The following is a 23,577-nucleotide window of genomic DNA, read 5'->3' on the forward strand; positions in this document are numbered from 1 at the left end:
TGAACGTTCATCTGTTGTGCCACCAGTGCTCCTTGTATTTGGCCCTAGAGTCCAACAATGAATTGCATTTTTAGCAATTTATCCTAAGAAGCTAATCAGGGAAGTTACAAGAATGCTCATCACTACTGCAGTACACAAGAGGCACAGTGGGTAAATCCCACCTTCGCTGCTAACTGCGTGGTAAAGATCAGCACGAATCCAATCCCCGAAGTGTGGAAACGGATCCAGTCCTCACCTTCCCACTTCTCCATTCTCATCGCCAGCCACTCACTCGGCACTCTCTCTCCAACCTCAGCTACGCAGAGCTCACACGTTAGAAGGACACCTTCTTCAGACCGCCAAAGTGGCAGACACCAGCCTGTGCTGCCCCTGTGGGTTCATTAATTCACTGGAGCAATTCACAGAATTCACCAGGAGTACACCGTACTTAGAGCCAAACTTTATTACAATTGAAGAGGATGACAAATGAAGAGATACGCAGGGTGAGGTCTGGGAGCGGTTATAGCGCAGAGATTCCATGTCCCAAGGATGGACACACTACCCTGTTCTATGCATTGTCACCAACCAGGAAGCTCCTCTGAACCTTAGGGCTCAGGGCTCTCATCCGTCTCCCCACGTGGCCATGATAGATGATGTCAGGCCTCCTGAGGCTTGGTCCGCACCTGGCTCCCAGGTGGTTCCTCGTGGTCTGGTCAGCCCCCATTCATTAGCCTCAGATGTTGGTACAGCCAGCAAGAACCAGAGAACAAGGACCAAACCACCTTCTGCAAGGTAATTCCACACCTCAATACTACATTATTTATTTGGCGAAACAACCCTCAAAATAAATAACTGTCCAACAGCAGGGCCCTGGGGGCCAACTCAATGGCAGCTAACAATAAGAAAGTTCTTATTCAGATGAAAACCCTGTCCCCTCTGCCTTCTGAGGCTATGCTGACACTGTCTTCCTGTCCCTCACGCTGACCCAGGAAGTGGCTTTGAGTAATTCCCACACTCATGCTGACCAGGCTGGTCTGGCTCTGCACATTCACCCTGCCCCACTGTCTTGCCTTCTGACCTCACCCACTTGACATACCACACACACCGGAGCCCTGGGGCCTATGTTTGGAGTGACTTGTTTACAGCACATTCCTGGCTGTGGAGAGGTGAGGAACTTTCACACCCTCCCAACAGAAGAGAATTCCAAAGGATCCCTTGCTTGGGGCTTGGCTGAAAAAAGCCTCCAGAGGATCCTCTCTGGGACATTCCCTCAAAGGGGTACATTCACAGACCTCAGTCACAGATCTGCCCACCCATGGAGTCCACCCCCCACAGCTCATCCTTCCTTTCCTTGTGGGTACAGCAAGGTCCTGTCTACCGCCAGGTGCTCTGGCAAAGCTCAGTCTCCTGCAGGAGCAGAAATGACACACAGAGAGCCCCAAAGCTGGGCGATCAGCCACTGACAGAGTCAGCCCCAGCTGGGGCTTATTTTGGCTCAGTGGATGAAGTAGACACAGGACACGAAGCCAGTCAGCTGCCTGGGCTCAAATTCTATCATCCTAGCCTAAGCTGAGCCAGCTCTGTGGCAGGTCAACAGCCTCGCTGTAGGATGGGAAGCCCGAGGGATGAGCGCCAGGCTGGCCTCCTCCTTCCTGGTCCATGCCACTTTCATTGCCAGGGGATGGCAGGTGGAACCTGAGAGGGAAAGGCACGCCCAAGAAGACAGAGTTCTCTCTCCTTTTGGTGAAAGGAAGGAGGTTCCAAAATTGGGGAGTGATCTTCCCAGGGTCTCTGGCAAATCCTGGAGAACAGTGATCTGAGGAAAAAACACCTCAACAATCATCTTGTGCTAGGCACTGGGGATAATAGTAGCAAACAAAGGAGATGGACCCAGCCCTCAAACGTGGGGGGGGAGCTGGCAACAAACAGGAAATCAGAAAGATAATTTCAGAGTGATGAAGTGCTAGAAGGACTGGGGGGGTCCTACTCTGAATGGGACCAGCAGGCACCACTGCTCTCCAGGATGTGAGACTGTGCTTAGTCTTCAGTGATGATGGAGTCAGCTATGTAAAGAGGGAAGGGTATTCCAGGCAGAGGGCACAGCGAGTGCAAAGGCCCTGAGGCAGAAACAGGCTCCAGTAGGGCTTCAGTGAAGGAAACGAGGATGGAGGAGAGGCAGGGACACCCCATGCTGGTGGCCAGGTTAAGGGTTTGGGCTCTATTCTAACAAAACAGGAGGGTTTCAAACGGGGGAAGGAGTGACCAGCAGGAGGCAGTCCCAGCTCTCTGCTCTACCAGGCTGTACCACTTGGTAGATGGACATGTCACTTCTGGGTTTCCATGATGGTAGGACCTCACTCAGGAAGGGTGCTCACCTGGGTGAAAACTACTAACTCCAAGGGGAAAAATCAGGTCTTCCCTCTCTGCCTCCTGCCCACGATCCAGGAAAGTTAGCAAGGCCTCCCTCTTCTGAAGGGCCCCAGCGGCAGTAACAGCTGATGGTCCCTCCCCAACCGACTCCCCGCAAGCTGCCTCAGCTTCACTCTTCCCATCCCACGGCTCTGTTGGAGCTGGGAATAGAGAGAACTGGTTTGGGCCGGCCTGTGCAGGGCTGTCTATAATTACCGGCTCCGCTCTGCTTCCTCCTCCCAGGCAGAGGAAGCGGTCTCAGGTCTCCCAGGCGCAGCCGCCAACCTCCAGCGACTGCCATATGGAGGGTAGTAAGCGCTGCCAGGAATGGCAGACGGCGCAGGGATCGCCAAGCCAGGGGGTCTATGGGACAGTCCCAGCCTCCTCCCCTTCCCTCCTCCATTCCCTGGGCATGTCCTGACTTCTGGAAACATGCTCCCCTCCTGCAGTTCCCCTAAGGATCTCAAAAGGCAAGGCAGATGGAGTAACTCCCCCATTTTAGGTCCTCATCCCTCTTACCCTCTATGGCAGTCACAGCCCACGGTCTTCAGCAGTCAGCACCTCCAGCTGGGAAGAACAGCTCCTACCGCCCATCAGAGCCCGGCTCTCAAGATCCTACAGCAGCTTCACCAGTCACTACAAAGGCTCACGCTCAGGCAGGGCTTACAGCCTTCTAGGCACGCTACAAGGTGCCCTGGTGGTGCAATGGTCAAGTCCTTGGCTGCTAACTGAAAGGTGGGAGGTTCGAACCCACCAGCGGCTCCACAGGAGAAATACCTAGCGATCTGCTTCTGTAAAGATTACAGCCTAAGGGGAGGAAACTGCAGAACAGAATTTCAAATTCTCGTAGACTCCAGACTTCCTGGAGCCATGAAGGTTGGATGAACCCCTGAAACTAGTGCCCTGAGATAATCTTTAAGCCTTAAACAAAAATACCCCCTGAAGTCTTCTTAAAACCTCGTAACAGTTTAGCTTGACTAATAAAAAGTGTCTGCCCTGAGCATTATGCTCTTAAAACTATCTGTATGAACAACAGAGACTCGAAAGATTAGGTAAGAACCTTAGGGAGCAGGGAGTTTATGGGAATGCGGGAGAAACAACTCAGAAAAACAGGGTGAGAGCAGTTACACAACTGAAGAATATAATCAATGTCACTGAATTGGTATATGTTTTGCCGTGGACACTCTCAACAACAAAATACATAAATTATATGTATATTTTAAAAAAGATTACAGCCTAGGAAGCCCAACAGGGCAGTTCTACTCTGTCCTATGGGATCACTGTGAGTCGGAATCAACTTGATGGCATGCAATGACGACAGGTACCCTACCTGCAGGGGCAGAAGAGCTGCTCACAATCACCTGTGAGATGAGCATTACCTCTGCTCTACAGATGAGGAGTCCCTGGGTGGTTCAAATGGTTAACGTGCTCGTTTGCGAACTGAAAGGTTAGAGGTTTGAGTCAACCCAGAGGCAACTTGGAAGAAAGGCCTGGCGATCTACTTTTGAAAACCCTATAGCCCACAGGTCTACTCTGATACACATGGGGTCACCGTGAGTCACAGTCGACCCTACAGCAACTGGGTGGTTGGCCTACAGAAGAGGAGGCTGGGGCTCAGGGAGGTTAACAGATTTGCCTATGCTTATACCGTAACAAGCTTACACCATCAGGAGGTGGCAGGGCCAGGAAACGGGACTCCGGCCCGAGGAATCCAGTCCTGCCCTTGCCTCTCGCCCACCATGTGATATGTCCCGGAGTCTTCTGGAAAACCAGGAAGGTGGACAAATCCTGTCTGCTCTAGCCTTTCGAGATTAAACGAGCATGTCTCGAGTTTCCCTCATCTGGCAAGCAGAGGGCTCTCCACCTCATGCATGGAGCTCCCCCTCGGCCAGGGCAGGCCTCAGTGAAGCCAGCCACCACTGAGCTACCACTGAGCTACCCCGCCCCATGCTGCAGGCAGAGAGACGCTGAAACACAAAGGCTGCTGTTGTCTGAGGTCCACCGGCACAGGGGACACGCGGCCCCAGCCTTCCTGCTCCACTCAATTGAATCCTGAGCTGTGGGGCCATGGGGTCCCCACAACACCCCCTACCTGCATCCCCTGTGAGAGCTGAGCCCTTCACCCCCCGCTCGTGCTGTGGCCTATGAGCTCTGCAGAGTGGGGCTGAGGAGCCACACTCTTCTCCCATCTCCACGCAGTGCCTGCACAGGGCCCAGCAACCATGAAAGAACAAAGCTCCCTGTGAGCACAGCCTGGCTTGGAGGTCACCCTAGGACACTTGTGACCTGCCTGGTCAGGCACCGGTAGAACGAGAACAGACAGACTTTGGAGCCCAGAAGCCTGGGCTGAAACCAGCTTCGGGCACTTGCCAGCTGTGCGACCCTGTCATCCCTGAGCCTCGGTCTCTTTATCTGTAAAATGGAGATAGCAGAACCAACCTTGGAGGAGGAGCTTTGGTGAGGAATAGAGATCAGGTAGGAGCCTTGGCGGCACGGTGGTTAAGCGCTCAGCTAGCAGCCAAAAGGTCTGAGCCCCTAGCCCCTCCAAGGGAGAGAGATGTGGCAGTCAGCTTCCGTAAGGATTTACAGCCTTGGAAACCCTAAGGGACAGTTCTACTCCGCCCTGTAGGGTCACCATGAGTCAGAAACGACTCAGCAGCATCGAGTTGTTTTTTTTTTTTAGAGATCAGGTACAGTCAAGTCTGCCATGATGGCAGCACTGAGCAGGTGCTACTGTACAGAGGAGGAGCAATGCTCTCGAAGGTGTGTGGCCACCTGGGAATGGGAATCCCAGAGTTTCCCACGGTGGGGGAGCAATCTCAGACGTCAGAGTCTGGCTCCTGGCTCCCCAGCCTCAGGCTTCCCTCTGTCATGGGGCTAACACTCCATGCCCGCAGGGCTGCTGAAAGGATAGCTGTTCTGCCACTTAGCAGGGGCTCAGTCAACGGGGGTGGCACTCCCATTGGCCTCACACCTGTACCTACTTTAGAGTCTCAGTGTGGGCACGGTCTCTGCCACCCCCAGATCAGCTAGGTGTCGCCCCTCCCTCACTCCCAGTGTCCTGTGCCTCCCTCCACCTTATTTCTTGCCACATTTTGCTGACCTTTACTTACGGGCCCATCTCCCTCTGAGACCGTAAGCACCAAGGCAGGCCTCCTGTGTTTCTTATACTGATGCCCCACTGTTCCCCAACAGTATGCTGACTCCTAGCCCACGAGCTGGTGTTTCCTTTTCTTCAAGAATTTTTCAGAAGGATCTCTGCCTCTAAATTCTGATCAAAAGGGGGAAAATGCAGAACAGAATTTCTTATTCTCACAGACTCCAGACATTCTGGAGCTATGGAAGCTGGAGAACCCCCAAAACTATTGCCCTGAGATAAGCTTAAAACTTAAATAAAAAATAACCCCTGAAGTTTCCTTCTTCTTTTTTTTTTTTTTAAACTGTGCTTTAGATAAAGGTTTACAGAGCAGATTAGTTTCTCATTAAACAATTAATACACGCATTGTTTTGTGACATTGGTTGCCAACCCCACGACATGTCAACACTCTTCCCTTCTCGACCTTGGGCTCCCCATTACCAGCTTTTCTGTCCCCTCCTGCCTTCTCGTCCTTGCCCCTGGGCTGGTGTGCCCCTTCAGTCTCATTTTGTTTTATGGGCCTGTCTAATCTTTGGTTGAAGGGTGAACCTCAGGAATGACTTCAGTACTGAGTTAAAAGGGTGTGAAGGGCCCATACTCTCAGGATTTCTCCAGTCTCTGTCAGGCCAGTAAGTCTGGTCTTTTTTTGTGAGTTAGAATTTTGTTACACATTTTTCTCCAGCTCTGTCCAGGACCCTCTACTGCAATCCCCGTCAGAGCTGTCAGCAGTGGTAGCCGCGCACCATCTAGTTGTGCTGGACACAGTCTGGTGGAGGGCTGTGGTAGTTGTGGTCCCTTTGTCCTCTGGACTAATCTTTCCCTTGTGTCTTTGGTTTTCTTCATTCTCCTTTGCTCCAGACAGGGTGGGACCTGTGGAGTACCTTAGCTGGCCGCTCACAAGCTTTTAAGACCCCAGATGCTACTCACCAAAGTAGGAATGTAGAACATTTTCTTTATAAACTGTTAGGCCAGTTGAGCTAGATGTCCCCTGAGACCACTGTCCCCAGGCCTCAGCCCAGTAATTCAGTCCTTCAGGGAGTTTGGATGTGTCTATGAAGCTTCCATGACCTTGCCTTGGTCAAGCTGTGCTGACTTCCCCGGTACTGTGTACTGTCTTACCCTTCACTTAAGTTTCCACTTATCCATTGCCTAGTGTTTTTCCCTCCCCACTGCTCCCCTCCCTCATAACCATCAAAGGTTGTTTCTTTCCATGCGCTTTATTTGATGGAGGGGACGTCACTGCTTGCTCATACAGAGGTTTCAGGCTGAGGACTACAGCAAGAGGACCACCAGATTCCCCAGAAATCTCATGTCCCCTCAGGGAAACCTCCACTCCAGACTGGGCAAGAGGTTCCGAGTGTCCTTCGTGTACCCTGGCAGCCAGCAGGGCACCGGAAATCATCACGGGGGGTCCAGTATGAACATGCTCTGCAGGCCAAAGGTATTCTGGAAGCTCATGGCTCCCTCACCAGGTTCTTCAGAGATCCTGGGTGGGCCCTGCACATGGAAGCCCTGTGTGACCTGGGCAGTAACACTTCCCTCACACAAATAGGCCCTCCAGGGCTCCTGACTGTGGGTGCCCACAGGCAGTGCCAACATCTGATCTTTAGTAACCGCTATTTGTATACACCTTTCACCATACCTATTTAATCTGTATGCTGAACAATAATCCAAGAAGCTGGACTACATGAAGAAGAACGGGGCATCAGGATTGGAGGAAGACTCATTAACAACCTGTGTTATGCAGATGACACAACCTTGCTTGCTGAAGGTGAAGAGGACTTGAAGCACTTACTAATGAAGATCAAAGACTACAGCCTTCAGTATGGATTACACCTCAACATAAAGAAAACAAAAATCTTCACAATTGGACCAAAGAGCAACATCATGATAAACAGAGCAAAGACTGAAGTTGTCAAGGATTTCATTTTACTTGGATCCACAATCAACAGCCATGGAAGCAGCAGTCAAGAAATCAAAAGACGCATTGCACTGGGCAACTCTGCTGCAAAGGACCTCTTCAAAGTGTTGAAGAGCAAAGATGTCACCCTGAAGACTAAGGTGCGCCTGACCCAAGCTGTGGTATTTTCAATCGCATCATATGCAAGTGAAAGCTGGACAACGAATAAGGAAGACCGAAGAAGAGTTGACGCCTTTGAGTTGTGTTGGTGAAGAATATTGAATATACCACGGACTGCCAGAAGAACGAACAAATCTGTCTTGGAAGAAGTACAACCAGAATGCTCCTTAGAGGCAAGGATGGCGAGACTGCATCTTACATGCTTTGGACGTGTTGTCAGGAGGGATCAGTCCCTGGAGAAAGACATCATGCTTGGCAGAGTACAGGGTCAGCGGAAAAGAGGAAGACCCTCAACGAGGTGGACTGACACAGTGGCTGCAACAATGAGCCCAAGCATAACAACGATCATAAGGATGGCGCAGGACCAGGCAGTGTTTCGTTCTGTTGTGCACGGGGTCACTATGAGTTGGAACCGACTGGTCGGTACCTAACAACAACATTTGTATACAGAACATCCCATCATCTCTATACTCCATCACTCACAGTTCAACTACCAATGACAATTCCCAGTAGTAATAAAAAAAACTAGCAGTGGGCACTTAATAAGCACTTCCCAGGGCCAGCACTGTGTTCTCACCATTTTCCGTACATAATCTCACTTATTCCTTAAAACCACCCTATGACGCCAGTATTACTAGGATTTTCACTTCAAACATGAAGAAACTCCCTGTCCATGCTGGTATCCAAATGGAAAAAAGTTTTTACTTTGGGTTTTTGTAGGTGGGGAGGGGGATGTTAGGGATGAGAAAAAGCAATAGGGAACAGAGCCAGTCCTTAGAATCTGCAGGACCCCAAGGGGCACAGCAAGGAGGGTCTCTGTGTCCACTGGGAGACAGTGGGCAGGCAGGAGGAAGAAGGGCACCTGGCTCTCCTCTCCTTCTTCGCTGTCTCCTGGTGCTTCACTTGGGAAATCTTCAGAACTGAAGTCTGGACAGCTGCCCCAGCCCCTGGCCCCACTGGCCCCCTCTCCAGAGGCTGGGGGAGTGAAAGAGGAAGGAGGGAGCAGAAGGCAAGGTACTGAAGAGGCTTTTCCTCTCAGAGTAACTGGCCGCTGGTGCACCAAAGCCTCCTAGCATCTGGCAGCCCAGAAACAAAGAGGAGGGAGGAGGGCAGGTAAGCACCCAGTGGGTGACCTGCACAAACACTCATCCACCAAGAGGGACTGCCCGAGTCCCAGGGGAGCACAGCCATCTTGGCTCTTCTGACATTCCAATTTGGGATGATGCCAATGCTGAGGTTCCCAGGAGACGGGGAGAAGCACCACAGTCAAGCTGAGCCCCAACACTCCCCTCCAGGCCCTGGACTCCAGAGGGCCCTGAGAAGAGGGGGGTTATGAAATGTTCAACACAGACAAGAGGGGAAGGAAGTGCCATGAGGGTTCCTGTGCACAAGGCCCCTGAGGTGCATGCTCCGAGCTGACCTCTCTGAGCTGACCCCTGCGTCACTCCCCGCCAGGCTCCCATAGGTAGGTCAGCCGCCTCCCCTCAGCCCTGGCCTTGCTCACTCACTCCCCTCTCTGGGCACCATCTTGGAGCTGGAAGGGACTGTGATGAAGTCTGTTCTTTCTTTCAAATATTTGGAGAAAACCGGCATGTCTGGGGGAAGGGGGAGAGGGTTAGGAGGCAGGGGTTCCCCAACACAGCTAGTTTGCCACCATCCTTCTTAAATATAGTGTCCAGGAATGGGAACCTCTAGAAAGAGCTACTGAGAAAGCACAGAGCAGGGCACAGGGAAGGGCTTTGGGGTGAGACAGGCCAGGGTCGGAACACTGCCTTTCCCACCTGCTCACTGAATGACTGGGCAAGGAAACCAACTTTTCTGAGCCTCCCTGTAGCCACCTTGGGCAAGGAAACCAACTTTTCTGAGCCTCCCTGTAGCCACCTCCATGGGTATTTTGTGAGGACGAAATGAGAGAAAGGAGTTCTGGTGGTGTCTGGCAGCTAACCAAAAGGTTGGTGGCTCGAACCTACCCACTGGCTCCATGGGAGAAGGACCTGGCAATCTGTTTCCATAAAGATTACAGTCAAGAAAACAGAAAACTCTATGGAGCAGTTCTACTCTGTAACACGTGGGGTTGCCATGGGTCGGAACTGACTTGATGGCAACAGGTATTAATGTTGTTACTCCTGCAATAGCCCTCTGCCTTGCGCCACACCACCTAAGCTACCCCCTATACTAGCTGCTGCAGACATCTTTCTAAAACGCAAGCAGACACCATTGCGGCCCCATTTCAAACCTCCAGGCTCTCCAGCACCTCAAGTCCAAGCCCTTTCTCACCAGACCTTCCCGGACTGTGGCTCTTCCCTATCCTCATTTCCAGCTTCACCTCCTCCTTCTCCCCATCCTAATTTTATGTTCTAATGACACGGACTCATAGAATCACTACGAGTCGGAATGGACTCAACACCCCACACAACAACGACATGGAACTCCCTCTAGTTAAACCTTCCCACCTCTTGGCCTCTGCTCAAGCTGCTCCCCCTGCCTGGAGTGCTTACCCCCCATCCCTGCCAGAGAGCACCACAAGGACTCCTGTTTATCCTCTGAGCTGGAGCTTGGCCAGCCTCTCCTCCAGGAAGCCACCCCATCCCTCAAGATCTTGGTGACCCTATCATTCTGGGCAGAACCTCCTCTCCTGCTTGACAGCTGTTCACACTATTCCTGCTGCCCAGAACACTCTCTCAGGCCCTTAGCAAATCCTTGGGCTCCAGGAGGTCCAGCTCACTCCTCACAAATAGCCTTCCTCCAGTTCATACTCTCATCTCAGAACTTCCCCGAACAACATAATCTACCCCTTGTTTCCCCATACAAGTTCACTTTGATCACAATTCGCCAGTGTTCATCTTGCCTTAAAGAGCCCTGGTGACACAACAATTAAGTTACTAGCTGAAAGGTTGGCAAATTCGAATCTACCAGCCGCTCTGTGGGAGAAAAGACCTGGGTAAAGATTTCAGCCTAGGAAACCCAATGGGCAGCTCTATGAGTTGGAAAAGACTCAAGGGCACCCAGGCAGGCTGCAAGTGCCTCAAGGGCTCTGATCTCACTGGCCTAGCTGCTCCCTCCAAGCACAACCCAAGAGCCCCCGATTCCTAGTCAGAAGGGACCAGACACCCAGAACCACCCAGGAAAACTACTACCTGAAACTGAGCTCTTGGCCCCACCCCAATACATTGCACTTGAACTTCTCCCCTTGTGAAGGAAGAAAAACACAAACATTCTCTCTCCCCTCTCAGCTTCTAAAACAACATTCTTTGCGTAATCAATATGACCCATCAGTCCTGGCTGTCTCCTCACACCACTTTCCTCCAGTCCGTTTGCTGCACATTTTCCAATCTCAAATAACAAGGGAGGGCTCCTTCCACCATCTCCTCTCTCAAAAGAACTTACTCTTATTTCTTACTAACCCCTGCTGGGCTCCTAACACAATCTCTTCTAGCCCCCAGGTCCTCCTCCTAAACCCCATTTCCTAGCCTTCTGGGGGTTCTCCAGCCTTACAGCCCTCCCTGGTCCCTGCCTCTCTTGAGTTCTCTGAGTCCATGCCCACCCCGACCTGCAGTTCTTCCTCTTTGTTGTTGGCTGTCATGGAGTCCATTCCCACTCATGCTGATCCCACGCGTGCAGAGCAGAACTATTCCATTGGGTTTTCAAGGCTCCGACCTTTCAGAAGCAGATCGCCAGGTTTGACTACTGAGGTGCCTCTGGGTGGGTTCAAACTGCCAACCTGTTAGCTAGTAAACCATTTAACCATTTGAGCCACCTGGGGACTCCTTCCTAACTCTCTGTTGTTATTAGATGCCCTCAAGTTGATTTCAACTCATTGTGACTCCAAGTGACAGATCAGAACTGCCCCACAGGGTTTCCTTGGCAGTAATCTTTAAGGGAGCTGACTGTCAGGCCTTTCTGCCACGGAGCTGCTGGGTGGGTTTGAACCGCCAACCCTGCAGTTAGCAGCCAAGCACTTCCTCTCCTAGTCTTCCTCACAGTCCTGACAGCTTCCCCTTCACCCTTTCCAGTCCCTCCCTCAGCACCCCCTCCTCTAGTCCTCCAGGGATCCCTACTTCTTCTGCCCAGAGCCCTCTAACCCTGCAGACCCCCTAGCCCGGAGCCATTTCCCCCCTCCTTCTCTCCTCCTCTTTATCACACTTAGGCTTTTTCCCCCTCAGATCCCTCCTCACTCCTCCCAGACCTCTCCCTTCAGGCTCAGGCCTTAACCCCACCAGCCCCCCTACAGGCTCCAAGCCTGTCTCCTCACATGTAGCAACATTAACAACAACCAACACTTTCCAAGCTTTAACTGCATTCCAGGCTTGCACTTACACACACGCTCACAGCAAACCTCTGAGGTGGGCTTTACGAGTGATCCCCTTTAAAAGGGAAGTTCAACAACTTTACTTACTCAGCATCCCAAAGTAAGGGGTAGAATCAAACTTCAAACCTGGCCTTTATGACACCCCAAAACCACCAAGATTTCTCAAAGGATGTCGTCAGGACTACTTTCAAGACTTAATAAATTTTACGTGAAATGTCCATCATGTCACAGGTGTTAGTTCTGCCTCACAGGCCCCTTTCAGGTCCTCTTCACACCCCGCACCCGCCACTGTCCCCAGACCTCCCCATCCTTACTCAATGATCACAAAGCAGCCTTAACACACCTCCCTTCGGTTCTTCAGTTTCCTCATGTCTCCCTTTGATCCCTCAATCTCAGCCAAGCCGGCATCACCCATTCCCTCACCACACATTCCTCTCCAGCTTCTGAGCTCAGGCCTCCTACATCACCCCCAGGGACTCCTCCACTTGGGTTCCACTCCAGGCTAAGATACTCTTAAGACTGGTCACCACCCCAGGCACTTTGCACACCTTGACTTGGGCTCACCACTCTCAGGATCCCCGGAGCCCTGATACCCTCGGCCTGGTGTCTGATTCCTCGGTCCTCACCCTCCACCCAGGGTCCACACAAATCCACTTTCGCGGGCCTCGGAAATGTCAACACCTCGGGCAAGTGGCTTCAGCCCCAGGCCTCATCAAGGATCCTTGAAATAGGTTCTCCTAGAGCTCCGAAAGACTCCTTAACCTGGCTGCCGCAACCTCTCAGGCCAAGCCCCTTTCAAGGCCTCGGCCCATGTTCTCCTCCAGCCCCTTGGCCCGTCTTGGATGTAAGTTCCCCTAGCCGCCTCAAGATGGTGTCGCCTCGGCTAGTGTCTTCTCAGCCCAGGTCCCCTCCGCCGTCCCACTGTCTCTGCTCACGCCCTGTCGCCAAGGTCTGGGCCCCTTGGCCCTCAAGCCTGTGTCCCCCCGCTGCCTTGGATCATGTCTCCTCATCCCGGAACCCCCTCCGTCCTCTTGGGCCGAACCCTTTGTGCCTGCCCCGCCGCTTCAGGCCGTAACTCCTTCGGCCCGTCACTCAGCCTAGGTTCCGCCGGCCCGCGGCCCGGTTCTTACCCAAAGAGGCCAGAAAAGAAGGACTGCGAGTTCTTCACCTTGCGCTCCGCTTCGGCCAGTAGCGCTATCGCCTCCGCTTCCTTCCCGGAGTTGTCCATGGCGGACGCAAAGGGACTCAGCAAACTGTCCGAACCGGGCCCTGGGAAGACTCTGCCCTGGCCCGGCCGCGGAAGACAGGTCCGGGGAGCTTAGCGAGCTGCGTTGACGTCGCACCGGCGCGCGCCGCCGGCCGCCCAGCACCATGTGACTTACGCCGACCAACCAACAGCCTCGTGACAAGGTGCGCGCCCCACCGGCCACGCCCCCGCCAGCCTCCGCGTACCGACCAATGAGCCGCAAACTCCAATCTGCATCTGCAAGACTTAGACGCGTACGCACAGCAGCTTACGGCAGTCTCACTGCCCACGTGACTCGGCCTAAGCCAATCCAAATCCTCGCCGTGAAGATCCGCCCCCAGGGCACCACCTTCCTGGTTCTTACTCCACCAATTATCAGCTGCCCTCGCTAGGGCCCGCCCCTCCTTATGGACCTTGAGCACTGGTCAGCTGACGGCCGACCCTCACGTGACAGTCGACTGGTGCAGAGCTTAGTACCGCCGCATATGTGCTTATCTCCCGCGGTTCTCTTCCAATTGGAAGGGCGTGTGTGGTAAAAAAGAAAACATTCTGCCTTTTCATGCGCCCTCTGCCGACGACCGCTGAAACTGGTGGGCGGGGGGAGGCTAGGGAAGTACTCCAAAGACCGGAAACAGAACTTTGAGAACAGAGGTTCTCTAACTCTACTTGCTTAAAAAGTTGAACAGTTATGTGAAGTGTGTACAACAGGCAAATGTACAGACACCAGTGATTGCCAGAGGCTGGGGTAGGGCTGAGTGGGTACGGTTTGGGATAATGAAAGTTGTGGATACAGTGGTGATAGTTATATAACATTGTGAATGTAGTTATATAACTGAATTCTACACTTAAAATGGCTAAAAATAGCAAACTTTGTGTTAACGTATTTTACCACGGTAAGTTTTAGGTTCACGCACACTACGCCCTAGATCTTGGTTTCTACCACCGTACTGCAATAAGGGAACGAGGGGCAGAGCATTATGCAGATGGGCCCAGAGCATCTTGTAGTGCCAGAGTGTAAGGCAGTGCTAAAACGAAAACAAAACACACGCACAGTGCTGGGGGGAGGTCAAAGGGGCACTGGAGCAGGGCTCCCAGTGGCCACAGCTGGAGCAATTTGAGTAACAAAATAAGTAGTATTGGATTATAACTCCAAGTATAAAATCATCACAAGTTCACTACCACCATCAGTAGCCATTCAGTTGACAGACTCCTGGCGACCCCAACTCTTGGTGACCCCATTGTGTTAGAGTAGAATTGTGCTCCACAGTTTTCAGTGGCAGAGTTTCCGGAAGAAGACTGCCAGGCTTTTCTTTTGAAGTGCCTCTGGGTGAGCCAGAACCTCTAACCTTCTGGCTAGCAGCGGAGTGCGTTAACCATCAGCATCATCCAGGGAGACTGATACAGGTTTTTAAATGATCGAATAAATAAATGGGGGAAAACAGACAAATTTCCTAGGCAGAAGAATTCCAAATAATTTATGTGGATACCCCACCCTCACGGAGGTGGAGCATAACTCCTCATTCCTTAAGTGTGGGCTGCATATAATAACTTCCTTCCAAAGTGTACGGTATGGAAAGGATAGGGAAAAAAAAAAAAGAGTAACTTTATAGTGCAGAAACACTGCCTCAGCCAGGTGATCAAGGTCAACATCAACAGTGATAAGTTATGTTGATAGCATATACCCTTGATATGATGTAATGAAAATGGCACTTTCCCTCTCGTCTTCTTCCCTAAAACCCATAACCCCATGTCTAATCAGGAGAAAAACATGAGACAAATCCCAATTTCTAGAAAATACCTGACTAGTACTCCCCAAAACTGTCAATCTCTGAAAACAAGGAAGTCTGAGAAACTGTCACACCCAAGAAGAGCTTAAGGAGACATGACAACTAAATGTGATGGGATGCACTGGATGGAATCTTGGAACAGAAAAAGGACACTCAAAGCCACTGCTGTTGAGACGATTCCCACTCATGGTGACCCTATATGGCAGAGCAGAACTGCCCCATAGGGTTTCCAAGTCTATAGTATTTATGGAAGTAAACTGCCACATCTTTTTCCCGCAGAGCGGCTGGTGGGTTTGAACCAACAACCTTTAGGTTAGCAGGTGAACACTTAACCACTGGGCCACCAGGGCTGGTCAAAAAGGACATTAAGCTAAGGACATCTGAATAAAGTACTCTGTTAAGTGCCATCAAGTCTGTTCCAACTCATTGTGACCCGATGTACAACAGAACAAAACATTGCCCAGTCCTGTGCCATCCTCGCAATCGTTGCTACCTTTGAGCCCACTGTTGCAGCCACTGTGTCAGTTCTTCTCATTGAGGGGCTTCCTCTTTTTTGCTGACCCTCTACTTTACCAAACATGATGTCCTTCTCCAAGGAGTAGTCCCTCCTGATAACATGTCCAAAGTACATGAGACAAAGTCTTGCCATCCTCACTTCTAAGGAACATTCTGGATGTACAGATTTAGTTCATTCCTCTGGCAGTTGACAGCATATTCAACATTCTTCACCAACACCATAATTCAAATGCATCAATTTTTTTCAGCCTTCCTTATTCATCATCCAGCTTTCACAGGCGTATGAGGCTATTGAAAATACCACAGCTTGAGTCAGGTGCACCTTAATCCTCACAGGTGACATCTCTGCATCTTAACACTTTAAAGAGGTCTTCTGCAGATGTGCCCAATGCAATATATCCTTTGATTTCCTGACTGCTGCTTCCATGGGTGTTGGACAAAGTATGGACTTTAGTTAATAATAATGTATCAATATTGGTTCATTGATTGTAACAAGTGTACCATAACCATGTAAGATGTTAATAATAGGGAAATGGGTGTTGGGTATATGAGAACTTTCTGTATGATCTTTGCAATTTTTTCTATAAATCTAAACGGTTCTAAAATTCAAAGTTCATTTAAAAAATTCAGGTTTCAAGGCTCTGCCCCCACCTGATTCAGATTCTGAAAGCCCTTGGCAGGACACAGGAGTCTGCGTTTTTTCCCACAAGCTCCCAGATGACTTGGTTGCAGACAATCCGGGAACCACTGTTTGAGAAAATGCTGTTTGGGGTTTGGCTGAGCAGAGTTTAAGGCACAAGAAACCTCCGCCCCACTCTTTTCTTAAACAGGCTCTCCTGGACCACCCACAGGTGGCTGCCACTGTATGCTGACCACAAATTGGGTGGGGTGATTCTGAACTACCACCAGCAATTTTGGTTCCGTGTCCATCAAAGCGGCACTATTCTAAGAGCTCCCATGTGTTTTAACTGTTAAGTTGCAGGGTAATTTGTTGTGCAATAATAGAAAACTAATATACCCACGGTTGCTGTCAAGTCAATTCTAACTCATAGCAATCCTATAGGGCAGAGTAAAACTGCCCCATGGGGTTTCCAAGGCTGTACACTTTGCAGAAGCAGACTGCCACATCTTTCTCCCACAAAGTGGCTGATGGGTTTGAACCGCCAACCTTTAGGTTAGCAGCTGAGTGCTTAACCACTGCACCACCAGGGCTCCTGATAACTAATACACCACCCCCAACCCTTTTAGCCAAAGACATTTCCAGAGCCATGGAGTTTGACTTGCTGTTTAAGCTGTGACCCGGGCAATTATAGCAATACCACGAGTGTTTGTTCAACGGGAGCTAAGTTTATATGGTGCACCCTGCCACACACTTAATTTATGTTTTCTCATTTAACAGATACATGGCAGATGGCGGTATGCATCTTTCATCCCATTTTACAGATGAGAAAAATGAGGCCCCCACAGGGCAAATGACTTGTCCACAGTTATGATGAACGAAGAGGAGCCAGGATGCAAATTCAGGTTCACCTGATGCCTGGGATCCTTCCCTTAACCATGGAGCCCCAACTGCTTTAAACCACTTCCTCCTCTGCTCTTCCCACTCTTGAGCACTTAGCTGTAAATGCTGCCCCTCTGTGAACCATCTGACACCACCCTCTGCCCTGCTCAGAATACAGCAGTTGTAGACACAATCACACTGCGATGCCATCGCCAGCTCTGCTGCTCTTTACCATCTTGGCTGATGGCACATACTTAGCTGCTGAAGCCCCAGACCTGCACAGCAGGCTTGACTCTGCCCTTTTCCTACCAACTCTCCCCATGATGTGCAACCTGTCAACAAGTCTGCAGAGTCCAGCTCCGAAAGGCATCCCTAGTCTGTGGGCTTCTTTTCCTCTGCACTGCTACCCTCACCCCCACACTCCCAGCCCAGGCCACCAGCATTTTTTACCTTAGAGTCTTCTATCCAATCTCTGGCTTCCACTCTTGTTCCGTACAGCCCATTCTTAATAGCTGTCAGAGAACGTTTTTTAAAAGGTACTGCTGTTCTCAGCTGCTGTTAAGTCGGCCCCCATTCTCATGGCGACCCCACGCACAGTGGAACGAAAAGCTGCCCAGTCCTGCACCACCCCCATGAGTGATGGTCATTCAGACTATTGTGATTCATAGGGTTTTCCTAAGTAGATTCCCAGGCCTTTCTTCCCAGTCTATCTTAGGAAGCACTGCTGAATCCTGTTCAGCGTCGGAGCAATGCAGAAGCCTCCACTGACGGATGGGTATTTGTTCTACGTGAGGTACTTTGGCCAGGAATGGAGCCCAGGTCTCTGTCATGGCAGGCAAGAACTCTACCACTGAGGAACCACTGCCCCGGTACTTGCTGTAGTAGGTGCTTAATAAATGCTTGCTGAATGAATGTACGAGTTAATCTGTCCAGCTCCCCCCGCCCCAAGCCACCAGCTCCCCCAGGGCAGGGACTCATTTTTCTGTTCTCTGTCATGCTGGCACGCGCCAGGGCTCAAGGCCCTTGTGGGATCAACAGGCCAGGGAAACCAGAAGATAGCTGCTTGAGAACCCAATTTAATAAAATTTACAAGTAGACGGGTACAAAAAAAAAAAAAAAACAACAACGACCTAACAATGTACGAGTCACTGGGAGATGAGGGTGGAATCCGGAATGTAGGGAGCCCTGCCCTGGTGAGGGAGGCCCAACAAGCCGGGTCTGAAGGGACTTCCCACTGATTCTCTACGTGTCCGCCTCACCTAACACACACAGCCAAGCCCCGAACCTGAGGCGAAGGCTGAAGTGTAACGCAGATCTAATTTTCTCCCTCCCCGCCTTCAAGTTCTAGAAGAGGTGGGACAGAGAGAGGGGAGAAGAGACGGTGAACAAGGAGAATAGGCCTCTGGCACTCAGAGGATGGGGTGGCACAGGTGTCAACAACTGTGCACCTCTCGTGCCTGCGTGCAGGTGGATGCCCCTTGTGTTTGCTGTTTGGGCAGTCTGTGAGTGAAGCAAAGGCAGGAGGGCACCCTCAGCACCGGGACAATGTCTTCCCTGGACGGAGCCTGGAGAGCTTGTGGGGCCTGGCCGCCCAGCCTGGCCTCACCACTGCAGGGGGCCAATGTCAGCCCCTATCTCTTCCTCCTCTTCCTCCTCCTTCAGCTGGAAGGGCTTCACTGGCCACTTCACCCTGACCATGGGCTCCATGTGATCCTGCAGCCGGTGCCGCTTCATGTGGGCATTCCGACTCTTGATCTTGTCGAACACCCTGAGGGGTCACCAGAGGGCTCAGCATCAGATGGAGGGAGGCTGGGGGTCTGTGTGAGCCCCCCACAGGAAGGGGGGCCAGGGAGCAGAGGGCTGGTACCTCTCGCACTCTCTGCATGGGAAGACGCCCTGGCTCTCCACACTCCCTGGTGGCTCGGGGGTCCTCTTGGGGCCTGTGTTGGGACTGGAGTTGAGGATGGACTCCCTCCTGTAACTCTTGGTCTTTAACTTTAACTCGGGAGTTGGACGGTGGCTGGATCTCTCCCGAGGGCTGCAAGTGACCTGCAGAGAGGGCAAAGGTGACATAAAGGAGCTCACCTCCCACTCTCCTAAAGGACATGGGGGTCAGAGAGCAAAAATTCTGCTGCAAGGAAAGCCCTCCTGTGGGAGCACCCACCCCCAGCCCTCCCACCTGGGTGCACAACAGAACTGGGTTCCAGACAACAGCCCCCACGGTCCCTACCTTCTCTTCTGTCCTCTCTACCTCCTCTGGTTCCCTTTTGACCCTCTTCTCTAGCCCTGGGGCTCGGCCGCAGTCAAACTTGATCATCTTTTTCCAGATGTAATAATACTCAATACACTGTGAGACTGTCTTTGTCTGGATCTAATAAAAGAAAATGCATGCTAGCTAAGAAGGCCCCGCACCAGCAGCTACAAGTGTCACCACGAAGGCCTGACCCCTCCACCCCACTGGGTCAGTCACCATCTTTTGAAAGCCCTTCTGCTTGGGCTTGGTGTCTCCCTCCCCCACCTGCTACAAGGGGCTGAGAATCACCAAGTCCTCCCCGGCGGTGAGGAGGTTCAAAGTGAAGCCACACAGTAGCCAAAAACATCAAAACATCTCAATCCTGCACAGTCTCCGAGCAGCAATTCTACCCCGGGAATCCCTCCCTATCGGAAGACACAAAGAAGGGACACAGTCACGGATGATCGCCGCAACATCAGGCTTAACAGCCACATGTTTACTAACTGGACCTGATGAGAAAACTAGAACGCCTCATGCAGTGGGACATTACATAGCCATCGCAACCATCAGGTAGGGCCGCCAAAGTGCTGGCAGAAGGTGGTCCACAGGCAGAGGGGGAAGTTTGGGTGAGAGAGGGATGTTTTGATCCTAGGACACTCTGACCCCACCATTTGCTCTTCCCTCCACTAAGAATGGATCCTGACAAACATAATTTCTGTGAAATAATAATAATAGGTAACAGAAAAGTCTAACTGCACTAGTCAACACCCATGGAAGCCGCAGTCAAGAAATCAGATGACACACTGCATCAGGCAAATCTGCTGCAGAAGACCTTTTTAGAGTGTTAAGAAGCAAAGAAGTCACTTTGAGGACTAAGGTGCGCCTGACCCAAGCCATGGCGTTTTCAATAGCCTCATATGCATGTAAGAGCTGGACAATGAATAAGGAAGACTGAATTGACACCTTTAAATTATGGTGCTGGTGAAGAATATTGAACATACCATGGACTGCCAGAAGAACGAACAAATCTGTCTTGGAAGAAGTACAACCGAATGCGCCTTAGAAGTGAGGATGGCAAGACTTTGTCTCATGTACTTTGGACACGTTATCAGGAGGGACCAGTCCCTGGAGAAGGACATCACACTTGGTAAAGTAGAGGGTCGGTGAAAAAGAGGAAGACTCTTAAGGAGATAGACCGACACAGTGGCTGTAACAATGGGCTCAACCATAGCACAGGACCGGGCAGTGTTATACACAGGTTTGCTGTGAATCGGAACCAATCGATGGCACCTAACAACAGCACTCTAGAAAGAAAAGTTCTCAGGACATTCAACTGGCTATTGAGCTCGCTCCAGAAAATACCTTCTTGATCTTAAGTTTTCACCTTTAATAAATTATAACTACAATTTTTGTATTCACAAACTAGGAATCAAACATTACATTCTCTAGCTATCTAAAAAATATCACTAATTTTTTTTAAAAAAGGTCAGGCTTCTGATTCTGGTCAAAATGGAGCAACAGGCAACAGATTTACCCTCAAAACAACAAAGGATACCATACTATCCAGCAATCCCACTCCCAGGAATATATCCTAGTGAAATGAGAGTCGTCACACAAATAGACATATGCACACCCATGTTCCCTGCAGCACTATTCACAACGGGAAAAAGATGGAAACAACCTAAGTGCCCATCAAGAGATGAGTGAATAAACAAATTATGGTACATACACACAATGAAATACTATGAAACGGTAAAGAACAATGATGAATGTGCAAAACAGCTCACAACATGGAAGAATGTGGAGGGCACTACTGAGTGAAGTAAATCAATCACAAAAGGACAAATACTGTATGAGAACACTATTATAAAAACTCAAGAAAAGGTTTACACACAGAAAAAAACAATCTTTGATGGTTATGAGGAAGGGGGGGATAACTCTGGTGAAGGGAAAGACAACATACAATATAGGGGAAGTACGCACAACTTGACAAAGGCAAAGTCATAGAAGCGTCCTAGACATATCCAAACACCCCCCGATGGACTAAGTTACTGGAGCTGAGGGCTGGGGATCATGGTCTCAGGGGACATCTAGGTCAACTGGCATAACATAGCTCATAAAGAAAATGTTCTACACCGTACTTTGATAAATATCATCTGGGGTCTTAAAAGATACATCTATTGATTCCATCCTGTCCAGAACAAAGGAAAATGAAAAAAAAACAAAGACACAAGGAAAATATTAGTCCAAAGGACTAATGGACCACTTGAACAACACCCTCCACCAGCCTGAGGCCAGAAGAACTAGATGGTGCCTGGCTACCACCACCGACTACTCCGACAGGGATCACAATAGAGGGTCCTGGACAGAGAAGGAAAAAAAATGTAGAACGAAATTCAAATTCGCAAAAAAAGACCAGACTTACTAGTCTGAGAGAGACTGGAGGAACCCCCAAGACTGTGGCCCCCAGATACCCTGCTAACTCAGAACTGAAGCCACTCTTGAAGTCCACCTTTTAGCCAAAGATTAGACATGCCTATGAAACAATAACCCACGTGAGGGACGTGTTTCTTAGTTCAATCAAGTATACAAGACCAAATGGGCAACTCTTGCCCAAAAGCAAAGACGAGAAGGTAGGAAAGGACAAGAAACTGGACGAATGGACACAGGGAACCCAGGGTGGGAAAGGTGAGAGCGTTGACACGTTGCAGGGATTGCAACCAATGTCACAAAACAATCTGTGTACTAACTGTTTAATGAGAAAATAATTTGCTCTGTAAACTTTCACCTAAAACACAATTAAAAAAAAAAAAAAAGAATGGCTAAAACGAAAATGACCGACCATACCAAATGTTGATGAGGTTGTGGAATAACTGGAAATAAATCTCATAGGGACGTAAAATGGTGCGACTTTGGAAAACAGCTTGGCAGTTTCTTAAAAAGTTAAGCATACATCTACCATCTAGGTATTTACCACTCTGCCAAAAAAAATAAAGTACTTGTCTGTACAAAGATGTGTACGCTAATGTTTATAGCATTATTTATTCCCAAAACTAGAAACAATCCAAATGTCCATTCCTTAGTTATTTAGTGCTGCTATAACAGGAATATTACCAGGGGGTGGCTTTAACAAACAGGTTATTTTCTCACAGTTTAGGAGGCCAGAAGTCCGAATTCAGGGTGCCAGCTCTAGGGGAAGGCTTTCTCTCTGTCGGCTCTAAGGGACGTCCTTGTCTCTTTTAGCTTCTGCTTCTGGGCAAACTCGATGTGGCTTTGCATCTCTCTTCCCCCATCTCACCTTCTCCCTCGCTTGTTTAATGTCTTTCCTATCTCCAAAGAGACTGACTCAAGACACATTCTACAGTAGCCCTGTGTTGTTAACATAACAAAGACAACTCATTCCCAGATGGGATTATAACCACAGGCACAGAGGTTAGGATTTACAACACATTTTTGGGGACACAATTCAATCCTGGTGGTGCAGTGGGTTAAGAGCTCAGCTGCTAACCAAAAGGTTGGCTGTTCGAATCCACCAGCTGCTCCTTGGAAACCCTATGGGGCAGTTCTTCTCTGTCCTATAGGGTGGATATGAGTCAGAAATGACTCAAAAGCAACAGGTTTGGGTTTTTGGGTTTTAATTTAATCCATAACATTCCACCCTTTGCCCCCCCCCCCCAAATTCATGTCTTTGCCACATTCAAAACACACTGACCCCATCACATCATCCTAAAAGTCTTAAATCAACTCCAAGTCCAAAATCTCAGCTTCTGAATTATCTAAATCAAATGTGGGTAAGACTTTAGGCAAATTCCATCTTGGGGCGAAGCTCCTCTTCATCTGTGAACCTGTGAAATCTAGATTACAAATTATCTGCTTCCAAAGTATAATGGTAGAACAGGCACAAGGTAGATATCTCCATTACAAATGGGAGAAATTGGAGGGAAAGAAGGCACCAAACAAGTCCAAAACCTAGCAAACAATTTACATTAGCTCTCAAGGCTTTAAAATAATCCTCTGCTCTTTGAGACCATCTGGGCAATGGCCTTGGCTCTCAATATCTAGACTATGGGTATTGGCCATGCTCCCTGGATTCTGGGTGGAGCCCCTCAGCCCTGGGCTTCACCTCTGCCTTCCAGGCCCACTGGGATGGCAACTCTGCTCCCCCAGTTTTGGACGGCCCCATTCTTCCAGTCCATCTGAGTGGCGATCCCACACCCTGAGCCCCAGCAGCCCCTATTCTTCTGCCCCTTGGGCATGGCAGCCCCGCCCCCTCAGCTCTGGGCAACAGCCCCATCCTCTTGGCCAACTTGAATGGCAGTCCCACACTCTGGAACCGAGCTGGTGAAGATCTGGCTCTTTGAAACCTAGGAGGCCACGGCCC

At 50.2% G+C, this 23,577-nt stretch overlaps 2 protein-coding genes across 3 annotated transcripts in view; both read right to left on the reverse strand.

The window, feature by feature from the left end:
* Positions 1-13,277, reverse strand: part of NAPA (NSF attachment protein alpha) — a 31,203-nt gene extending 17,926 nt beyond the window's left edge. Inside the window, exon 1 of the mRNA XM_003406739.4 lies at positions 13,044-13,277. Coding sequence (XP_003406787.1) covers positions 13,044-13,141 — 98 coding nt within the window. The 5' untranslated portion in view covers positions 13,142-13,277. The remainder of the gene's footprint in view (positions 1-13,043) is intronic.
* Positions 13,278-18,066: 4,789 nt separating this feature from the next.
* The window catches only part of ZNF541 (zinc finger protein 541), a 43,651-nt gene continuing 38,140 nt past the window's right edge, over positions 18,067-23,577 (reverse strand). For both annotated transcript variants that reach the window (XM_064293916.1, XM_064293915.1), the window contains 3 exons: positions 19,194-19,334; positions 18,831-19,012; positions 18,067-18,731 (listed from right to left, as the gene is read on the reverse strand). In XM_064293916.1, coding sequence (XP_064149986.1) covers positions 18,566-18,731; positions 18,831-19,012; positions 19,194-19,334 — 489 coding nt within the window. In that variant the 3' untranslated portion in view covers positions 18,067-18,565. The remainder of the gene's footprint in view (positions 18,732-18,830; positions 19,013-19,193; positions 19,335-23,577) is intronic.

The sequence above is a fragment of the Loxodonta africana genome, chromosome 11 (assembly GCF_030014295.1).
Source record: "Loxodonta africana isolate mLoxAfr1 chromosome 11, mLoxAfr1.hap2, whole genome shotgun sequence".
NCBI classification, from domain to species: domain Eukaryota; kingdom Metazoa; phylum Chordata; class Mammalia; order Proboscidea; family Elephantidae; genus Loxodonta; species Loxodonta africana.